The sequence below is a fragment of the Eleutherodactylus coqui genome, chromosome 1 (assembly GCF_035609145.1).
Source record: "Eleutherodactylus coqui strain aEleCoq1 chromosome 1, aEleCoq1.hap1, whole genome shotgun sequence".
NCBI classification, from domain to species: Eukaryota; Metazoa; Chordata; class Amphibia; order Anura; family Eleutherodactylidae; genus Eleutherodactylus; species Eleutherodactylus coqui.
In genome coordinates, this window is record NC_089837.1 from 381,529,628 (window position 1) to 381,540,422 (window position 10,795).

The 10,795-nt window shown below is 48.1% G+C and overlaps 1 protein-coding gene across 3 annotated transcripts in view; it reads right to left on the reverse strand.

The window, feature by feature from the left end:
* The window catches only part of VWA3B (von Willebrand factor A domain containing 3B), a 136,134-nt gene that overhangs the window by 67,101 nt on the left and 58,238 nt on the right, over positions 1-10,795 (reverse strand). For all 3 annotated transcript variants that reach the window (XM_066579205.1, XM_066579188.1, XM_066579196.1), the window contains exon 21: positions 7,752-7,802. In XM_066579205.1, the coding sequence (XP_066435302.1) occupies positions 7,752-7,802 (51 nt within the window). The remainder of the gene's footprint in view (positions 1-7,751; positions 7,803-10,795) is intronic.

The window sequence follows — 10,795 nt, forward strand, 5'->3', positions numbered from 1 at the left end:
GGCTGGGGAGATCAGGTGTCACCCGAGTATAAAAATCGGCCCCTCCCGCGGCTCGCCTCAGATGCGTTGTGAGATAGCTGAGGGACAGTGCTATAGTGTTGGAACTGCTGTAGGGAGAGTGTTAGGAGTTAGTGTAGGCTTCAAGAACCCCAACGGTCCTTCTTAGGGCCACATCTAACAGTGTGCAGTAGTGTGGAGGCTGCTTTTAGCAGTGTTGCACTTTTTTTTTTTTTTTGCTATATCGGCCGTGCAGAGCATTGCGCCTTGCAGTAATACTACAGGGACAGAAGTGGTGGTTAGGCAGGGAGAGTGTTAGGAGTTAGTGTAGGCTTCAAGAACCCCAACGGTCCTTCTTAGGGCCACATCTAACCGTGTGCAGTAGTGTGGAGGCTGCTTTTAGCAGTGTTGCACTTTTTTTTTTTTTTCCTATATCGGCCGTGCAGAGCATTGCGCCCAGCAGTAATACTACAGGGATAGAATTGTGTAGGCAGGGCTAGAAGACATATATTATCGATTGAATGTACGCAGTGGTCCTTTAGAAAAAAATATTTGAAAAAAAACTATTTGGCCTGCCTGTCACTCTGCTCAGTGTTCTGGATCTGTGTCTGCTGCGGGTTGTAGTTCTCAAAATAAATACGCAGCCAGCTAAGTGTTACAGCAGGCTTGCGCAAAATTATTTCCTGCCTCTGAAATCACCGCTCTGTTGCACTTAATAACAGTGCAACGCTACAGTTCCGTGACACACACATCAGGGACAGAATTGTGTAGGCAGGGCCAGAAGACATATATAGATTGAATATACGCAGTGGTCCTTTAGAAAAAAATATTTGAAAAAAAACTATTTGGCCTGCCTGTCACTCTGCTCAGTGTTCTGGGTCTGTGTCTGCTGCGGGTTGTAGTTCTCAAAATAAATACAGCCAGCTAAGTGTTACAGCAGGCTTGCGCAAAATTATTTCCTGGCGTTCCGTAAGCGAACTCAGCCTACAACCACAGGGCAATAAGCGGCACATTAAATTACAGTGTTGTGTTTCTGCATTCCTGGTAATACAGCATGCTGAGGGGTAGGGGTAGGCCTAGAGGACGTGGGCGCGGCCGAGGACGCGGAGGCCCTAGTCCGGGTGTGGGCACAGGCCGAGCTCCTGATCCAGGTGTATCGCAGCCGACTGCTGCGGGATTAGGAGAGAGGCACGTTTCTGGCGTCCCCACATTCATAGCACATTTAATGGGTCCACGCGGTAGACCCTTATTAGAAAATGAGCAGTGTGAGCAGGTCCTGTCGCTGATGGCAGAAAGTGCTTCCAGCAACCTATCGTCCACCCAGAGTTCTGCGCCATCCACTGCTGCAACTCAGAATCCTCTGGCTGCTGCTCCTCCTTCCTCCCAGCCTCCTCACTCCATGAAAATGAGACATTCTGAGGAGCGGGCAGACTCCCAGGAACTGTTCTCGGGCCCCTGCTCAGATTGGGCAGCAATGGTTCCTCTCCCACCAGAGGAGTTTATCGTGACTGATGCCCAACCATTGCAAAGTTCCCGGGGTCCGGGGGATGAGGCTGGGGACTTCCGGCAACTGTCTCAAGACCTTTCAGTGGGTGAGGAGGCCGATGACGATGAGACACAGTTGTCTATCAGTGAGGTAGTAGTAAGGGCATTAAGTCCGAGGGAGGAGCGCACCTTGGATTCTGAGGAAGAGCAGCAGGACGATGAGGTGACTGACCCCACCTGGTTTGCTACGCCTACTGAGGACAGGTCTTCAGAGGGGGAGGCAAGGGCAGCAGCAGGGCAGGTTGCAAGAGGCAGTGCGGTGGCCAGGGGTAGAGGCAGGGCCAGACCGAATAATCCACCAACTGTTTCCCAAAGCGCCCCCTCGCGCCATGCCACCCTGCAGAGGCTGAGGTGCTCAAAGGTCTGGCAGTTTTTCACTGAGAGTGCAGACGACCGACGAACAGTGGTGTGCAAGGTTTGTCGCGCCAAGATCAGCCAGGGAGCCACCACCAGCAGCCTCACCACCAACAGCATGCGCAGACATATGATGGCCAAGCACCCCACAAGGTGGGACGAAGGCCGTTCACCACCTCCGGTTTGCACCGCTGCCTCTCCCCCTGTGCCCCAACCTGCCACTGAGATCCAACCCCGCTCTGAGGACACAGGCACTACCGTCTCCTGGCCTGCACCCACACCCTCACCTCCGCTGTCCTCGGCCCCATCCACCAATGTCTCTCAGCGCACCGTCCAGCCGTCGCTAGCACAAGTGTTTGAGCGCAAGCGCAAGTACGCCGCCACGCACCCGCACGCTCAAGCGTTAAACGTGCACATAGCAAAATTTATCAGCCTGGAGATGCTGCCGTATAGGGTTGTGGAAACGGAGTCCTTCAAAAGTATGATGGCGGCGGCGGCCCCGCGCTACTCAGTTCCCAGTCGCCACTACTTTTCCCGATGTGCCGTCCCAGCCCTGCACGACCACGTCTCCCGCAACATTGTACGCGCCCTCACCAACGCGGTTACTGCCAAGGTCCACTTAACAACGGACACGTGGACAAGTACAGGCAGGCAGGGCCACTATATCTCCCTGACGGCACATTGGGTGAATTTAGTGGAGGCTGGGACAGAGTCAGAGCCTGGGACCGCTCACGTCCTACCCACCCCCAGAATTGCGGGCCACAGCTCGGTAGTGGTATCTGTGGCGGTGTATGCTTCCTCCACTAAACCACCCTCCTCCTCCTCCGCAACCTCTGTCTTGCAATCAAGATGTGTCAGCAGCAGCACGTCGCCAGCAGTCGGTGTCGCGCGGCGTGGCAGCACAGCGGTGGGCAAGCGTCAGCAGGCCGTGCTGAAACTACTCAGCTTAGGAGATAAGAGGCACACGGCCCACGAACTGCTGCAGGGTCTGACAGAGCAGACCGACCGCTGGCTTGCGCCGCTGAGCCTCCAACCGGGCATGGTCGTGTGTGACAACGGCCGTAACCTGGTGGCGGCTCTGCAGCTCGGCAGCCTCACGCACGTGCCATGCCTGGCCCACGTCTTTAATTTGGTGGTTCAGCGCTTTCTGAAAAGCTACCCTCGCTTGTCAGACTTGCTCGGAAAGGTGCGCCGGCTCTGCATACATTTCCGCAAGTCCCACACGGACGCTGCCACCCTGCGCACCCTGCAACATCGGTTTAATCTGCCAGTGCACCGACTGCTGTGCGACGTGCCCACACGGTGGAACTCTACGCTCCACATGTTGGCCAGGCTCTATGAGCAGTGTAGAGCTATAGTGGAATACCAACTCCAACATGGGCGGCGCAGTGGGAGTCAGCCTCCTCAATTATTTTCAGAAGAGTGGGCCTGGTTGGCAGACATCTGTCAGGTCCTTGGAAACTTTGAGGAGTCTACCCAGGTGGTGAGTGGCGATGCTGCAATCATTAGCGTCACCATTCCTCTGCTATGCCTCTTGAGAAGTTCCCTGCAAAGCATAAAGGCAGACGCTTTGCACTCGGAAACAGAGGCGGGGGAAGACAGTATGTCGCTGGATAGTCAGAGCACCCTCCTGTCTATATCTCAGCGCGGTGAGGAGGAGGAGGAGGAGGAAGATGAGGAGGAGGGGGAAGACACAGCTTGGCCCACTGGTGAGGGTAGATATGCTGCTGGGCTGTCATCCTTTCAGCGTGTATGGCCTGAGGAGGAGGAGGAGGAGGAGGAGGATCCTGAAAGTGATCTTCCTAGTGAGGACAGCAATGTGTTGCGTACAGGTACCCTGGCACACATGGCTGACTTCATGTTAGGATGCCTTTCTCGTGACCCTCGCGTTACACGCATTCTGGCCACTACGGATTACTGGGTGTACACACTGCTCGACCCACGGTATAAGGAGAACCTTTCCACTCTCATACCCGAAGAGGAAAGGGGTTCGAGAGTGTTGCTATACCACAGGACCCTGGCGGACAAACTGATGGTAAAATTCCCATACGACAGCGGTAGTGGCCGAAGGCGCAGTTCCGAGGGCCAGGTAGCAGGGGAGGCGTGGAGATCAGGCAGGATGTACAGCACAGGCAGGCCAACACTCTTAAAGGCCCTTGACAGCTTTATGGCTTCCCAGCAAGACTGTCACCGCTCCCCAGTCACGGCTGAGTCGGCGGGAGCACTGTAAAAGGATGGTGAGGGAGTACGTAGCCGATCGCACGACCGTCCTCCGTGACGCCTCTGCCCCCTACAACTACTGGGTGTCGAAGCTGGACACGTGGCCTGAACTCGCGCTGTATGCCCTGGAGGTGCTTGCTTGTCCTGCGGCTAGCGTCTTGTCAGAGAGGGTGTTTAGTGCGGCTGGGGGAATCATCACAGATAAGCATACCCGCCTGTCAACCGACAGTGCCGACAGGCTTACACTCATCAAGATGAACAAAGCCTGGATTTCCCCAGACTTCTCTTCTCCACCAGCGGACAGCAGCGATACCTAAGCAATACGTAGGCTGCACCCGCGGATGGAAGCATCGTTCTGTATCCCCATCAAAAACGGGGACCTTTTCGCTTCATCAATCTGTGTATAATATTCCTCCTCCTCCTCCTCCTGCTACTCCTCCTGAAACCTCACATAATCACGCCGAACAGGCAATTTTTCTTAGGCCCACGAGGCTCAGTCATATAATTTTTCTAAACAATTTTTATGCGTTTCAATGCTCATTAAAGCGTTGAAACTTGCACCTGAACCAATTTTTATTTTAACTGGGCTGCCTCCAGGCCTTGTTACCAATTAAGCCACATTAACCAAAGCGATTAATGGATTTCACCTGCCCTCTTGGTTGGCCATGGCCAATTTTTCTGATGTACATTAGTACTGTTGATACAGCAATTTTTGTGGGCCCTCGCCTACAGTGTAATCCAATTAATTTTTAGCCCACCTGCATTACAGCTGATGTTACATCCGCTGTGTTGGGCAATGCAATGGAATATTTTTATGTACCGCCGGTGGCTTCCTGGCACCCACCCATGCTGTCGGTCCACAGGGAGTTGTAAATGCATCTGTTTCCACTTCTAAAGAACCCCAGTCTGACTGGGGCATGCAGTGTGGGCCGAAGCCCACCTGCATTAAACACGACATTACTACCTCAGCTGTGATGGGCACTGCAATGGGATATATTTATGTACCGCCGGTGGCTTCCTGGCACCCACCCATGCTGTCGGTCCACAGGGAGTTGTAAATGCATCTGTTTCCACTTTTAAAAAACCCCAGTCTGACTGGGGCATGCAGTGTGGGCCGAAGCCCACCTGCATTAAGCACGACATTACTACCTCAGCTGTGTTGGGCAATGCAATGGGATATTTTTATGTACTGCCGGTGGGTTCCAGGGAGCCACCCATGCTGTCGGTCCACAGGGAGTTGTAAATGCATCTGTTTCCACTTCTAAAGAACCCCAGTCTGACTGGGGCATGCAGTGTGGGCCGAAGCCCACCTGCATTAAACACGACATTACTACCTCAGCTGTGATGGGCACTGCAATGGGATACATTTATGTACAGCGGGTGGGTTCCAGGGAGCCACCCATGCTGTGGGTGCACACGGAATTCCCATTGCGGAGTTGTACCTGCCTGTGACTATTTATAAAAAAACGCGGTCTGACTGGGGCGTGCAGACACCTTGACAGAATGAATAGTGTGTGGCACATAGGTTCCCCATTGCTATGCCCACGTGTGCAGCTCCAGATGGAGGTGGCACAGGATTGGATTTTTCATTGCTTCTGTACAGCATTGTGGGCTATCGTCCCGCCCCTTTTAAAGAGGGTCGCTGCCTAGCCGTGCCAACCCTCTGCAGTGTGTGCCTGCTTTTCCTGTGGCAGACGCCCTTATAAATGGACATGACGGTGGCGTGGCATGAGGGCAGCTGAAGGCTGGGCAGGGACAGTTTGGTGTGCGCTGTGGACACTGGGTCGTACAGGGGGGAATTGGCAGCATGTAACCCAGGAGAAGTGGCAGCGGAGTGTCATGCAGGCAGTGATTGTGCTTTGTTGGAGGTAGTGTGGTGCTTAGCTAAGGTGTGCCTTGCTAATGAGGGCTTTTCAGAAGTAAAAATTGTTGGGAGGGGGGGGGCCCACTCTTGCCGCTATTGTGGCTTAATAGTGGGACCTGTGAACTTGAGATGCAGCCCAACATGTAGTCCCTCGCCTGCCCTATCCGTTTCTGTGTCGTTCCCATCACTTTCTTGAATTGCCCCGATTTTCACAAATGAAAACCTTAGCGAGCATCGGCGAGATACAAAAATGCTTGAGTCGCCCATTGACTTCAATGGGGTTCGTTACTCGAAACGAACCCTCGAGCATCGCGAAAAATTCGTCTCGAGTAACGAGCACCCGAGCATTTTGGTGCTCGCTCATCTCTACAACCAACCATACGAACTGCGCATAGCTTTAACTACAACATCTACTCAAATCTTTGCATCCACACTGTAGCTCTATATTCCTCCAGAGGCATAGGATGATTTTTTTTCACTATTCAGTTTAGAATCCAACCCCCCAAAAAAATCATGCTATGCTTCGCTGGAAGTCATTCCATAGAGATATACTCCCTTAAGGCCCCTATACACATTAGACTTTAATCAAACCCACAATAACATGGTTTGAGGTGTTAACATTATTCTGTGGTTTAGTAAAATTACAGTGATACCAAATTTATATAGTTTTTTTGTCCTACATCAGAAACAAAATACAAATTTTTGGCAAAAATTCCTTTTTCTTACTATTTTCTGACACCCATTACTTTTCTATTTTTCTGTTGAGGGGGCTGTGTAAGTGATTGCTTTTTACAGGGTAGCTGTAGTTCTAGTAGTATGATTTTGGCGTAAAGAATTTTTTGATCATTTTTAATATATTTTTCTTGGAAATTGGGATGACCAATTAAGTAAAGTTTCTAAATTGCATATTTTTTTTATGAAAGCTTTCACTGCATGTGATAAATAATACAATATTTTAATAGATTGAACTTTCATGGACACGATGATGCTGAATATTTGTTTTTTTCTGTTTTGAAAATGGTAAAGCATTTTTTTTAACTTAAAGAAAGAGAAAAATAAGAAAACTAAGGGAATTGAATTTGCAATTATTTGATAAATTCTATAAGCTACTGCAATACTTTAGTATTACAGTAAGTTGTACTTTTACCAGCATCCTATTAAGCCCAGCTAAAGGGGCAGGGTTTAATATTAAGAAATACATAGCAAGCTTGGGAGTAAGGCCCCTTGGCTCCCATGACAACTGAATGACATCCCACAATCTCGTCATGAAGGGGCTTTTTTGGGGACAAAGGGAGTCCCTTTCCTCTGTCAATCCGCTTAAATACAGCAGTCAGCATGTGATCGGGTGTCAGCTGGGTGCCTGATCCATACAAGACCTGAGGACATCCACTGTATCTTATCAAGAGATTAAAGGGGTTGTCCAGTTTCCCTCCAAAACCAGGCAATGGTGGCCAGTTGCATAAAACATGCACTACTTAGTTAGATTCAGTGCCACCGCTCCGGTTTTCTGCACTGGGCTTCCTTTTACCAAGCAGTGACATTACGCCAATGACACATTGACCGCTGCAGCTAATCACTTACCTCAATGATTCACTGCTTAGTGATTGGCTGCAGCAGTAAGTATTGTTTGTTTGCTTTATGCTGCTATTGACCAGTTTGGGGCTGAAACCGAACAATCACTTTAAACAGATGTAAGCAACAAAGAGTCAATTACTTTTAACCTTTAATTTACCACAGTCAAGAAAACATTTAAAATGAAGTGAGGACTTACTTGTCTCTTTCCTCCTGGGGTAAAGCCCTCCATACAATTAGATTAAGGCGCCTAGTAAAGGATACAAAAGGTGGATTGCACATGGTGAAGGTCATTAGCATAATACCAGTTACACAAATAGATTATACAGTTCATAAGGATAGCTAAATGAATAGCCAAATGAGTGATCTGCATTCCAAATGAAAGGCAGCACTGAGCAACAGCTTATATTGTAGTGAGGAAATGATCATTTACATAAAGAGATGAGAAAACAACATCCTCCATCAGTCTCACAATCCTATCTGGGCATGCAGGACGCAAACGTAGAATAAGCCTGGATTCTAGAAGCGCTCCCTATGGAGACCTTCAAATCACCCTGTATTTTATTACATACACAGTGCTACTTTCTGAAATTATTTTTATAACATTTTTTGGGGGCACATTTGGAAAAAATGTACAGAAATTCCACCGTTTGGGGGTTTTGATTTAACTTTTGTTATCTGGATCACCACTATTTCGGCTATTTCATTAAAATGGTTTTTAAAGAAAAACAATTGAATCTGCATCACCGCGTTGTAAAACCCATGAGGTTTTTATTTTTACAGCAATGGAACTATTTGAGGTCGTGTGTGTTTTGTGGGAAGAATTGTAGTTTCTATTGGTACATGTGACTTTTGGACTGTTTTTTATTGCTTTTTTTGGGAGGTGAACAAAAGAAAAAAGAGCAATTGTGGCATTAGTTTTTTAAAATTATTTTTACAGCGTTCACCATGAGAGATAAATAACAAAATATTTTCATTGTCTGGGTCGTTATAAATAATAGGTAATATCTATTATGTGTTGTTATTTTACTTTTGAGGGGCATTTTATTCATTTAAAAAGGGATTTTGTGGGTAAAAAAAAAGCTTTTTTTTTTTTTTACACTGAAATTTTTCTCTTTAAATTTAAACTTTAATTGACGCTATTTTGAGTCCCTCAACGGGAATTGAAGATGTGCTTGTTCGATTGTTTATGCAGTGCATCCTAGTAAGCCTATGACAGCAGCCTATTAGACTCTGTCAGTGGTTGGGTCTTATAGGCTGAGTTACATGACAGGCATGGAGGTGTTTCTCAGGCTTCTGACTGCTATGGGAACCCATTGGTACCTTGCAATTTGGAGTGCCAATGGGTGACAGAAGGAGCCCTCTGCCCCTGTCATCTGTTTACAAGCTACAGTTGCTATTGACTGTGACATGTAAGGGGTTAATCTGCCAGGATATGAGGTTTTTCTGTTATTGGAGGTTAGAACAAAAGCCTGACTGTCAATAGTCAGCAAAACTACCGCCCTAAAAAGATGTATGTGCAGGTTTAAAGGCCATTAGTGGGATCAGTAAAAAGGTGAATTGGCCGTCACTAAAGGGGTAAATGTACATCTTAAAGGCTTGTGCCCATAGCTATATTATGCTTCTTTTGGTCTGAAATTATAATAAGACTTGAATGCATGAGCCCTCTACTGTACCTCTGAATGCCTCTGATTTCATACAAAATTTGAGAGAAAAAAGTTGTGGCATGTTCCAATAGATCTGACATTCTGGAAGTATTCTCACCTAAAAGCACTGCTTCCAGAAGAGAATCCCCCTGTATATAAGGAATCTGACATAGCTTTAAGGCAATACATGACATATGCGTGGCAATGTAGTAAAGGAGCCATACGGGCTCCATGGAAAGTGGATAAACCCTAAAGACATACCCTGCTAAAGCCCCCACCCAAAGTCACAAAAAATGCAAACACTTAAGGTGGCCATGGGAACTTAGATGTCTGTTTGACTGACAGCTTTTCTCAACCCATCCATACATATGCACTGTCAGTTCACCTGAACATGCATGTCTTCTCCGTGGTAGAGTGGAATAAGCCACTAACACACACCACCTGGTGTTGGCTTATCTCTTAAAAACAAAAGATGAAAAACATGTTGAAATCCAAGACGTGTGACCCTTCTTTCCCCCAACATCTGCCAAGGAGGGAGAGATGGGATACCCCCTACACTGATTAAATGGTTGGTCAATCCCACCAATTGTCAGGTTTAGCTGACGTCTGTCTAATCTGTATGGCCACCTTAACATAAGTCATTTCTAGCAATGGGAACAGAAGTGTTGATGTGGACTACTAACTGCTCCATGTAGGTGGCATACTGAATTTCCACAACAGCAAGAAAATTCTGCCAAGTCCCCGATGGTGAGATTCAGTTTGGTATTGTGTATTTGCTACTTACAGAGGTATTGTCACTGATCTATTTTAACAAAAGTGAATGCAGGTTGGTTGTCAAACCTTTATTTAGCTTATCAGAAACTGAAGGCCAACTCTCATTTTGTTACTAAATTCAATCAAAAACCCAGTGTCAGTTTTAGTGCCTCGAATCAGTACTTCCCGCTTACAATTTTGCAAAAGTAGACACCACAACAATAGAAAAATGACAATATTTGTGTAAGTAAGTAATGCCAGGAAAAAATAGTGCAGCATGTTACGCTATTATTTTCTGATAAAATAATGGAACCCATTCTAGTCATTCTGGGCTCTATCAGGTTATGTCACTTTGACAGACCCAATGGCTGTTTTATTTCTGTTCTTGTGTTCCAGAACAGAACAACTGAAGCGTGAACAGAGCCTGTAAAAGTTAGCACTTAAAGGGGTTGTCTCGAGGAAGCAGTGACATTTTTTTTTTGCCCAGTCCCCCTAATTAAGCATACATTACTAACCCCCCCTGTAAATGACTTTTCTAGCTGGTTTGTACTTACAGTTCCAGCGTTTCAGCAACTTATAAAAAGTTTCCCCAAGATGGCCGCCGGCTCTTTTCCCGTCGCTTGCTGTAGCCCGACGTGCGCGCTCCCGAGACGCTACCGGCTGTGTCTCCCTGACAACCAGACGCCCCGCAGCCGCCGACCGGACCCCGGGATTGAACGCGGCCGACCAGTCACCCACCGCCAGGCAGCAGGTAACCGGCGCTAGCCCCCGGCTTCCCCGCGCTAGCCCCGGCTTCCCCACGCTAGCCCCGGCTCCCCAGCGGTAGGCCCCGGCTCCCCAGCGG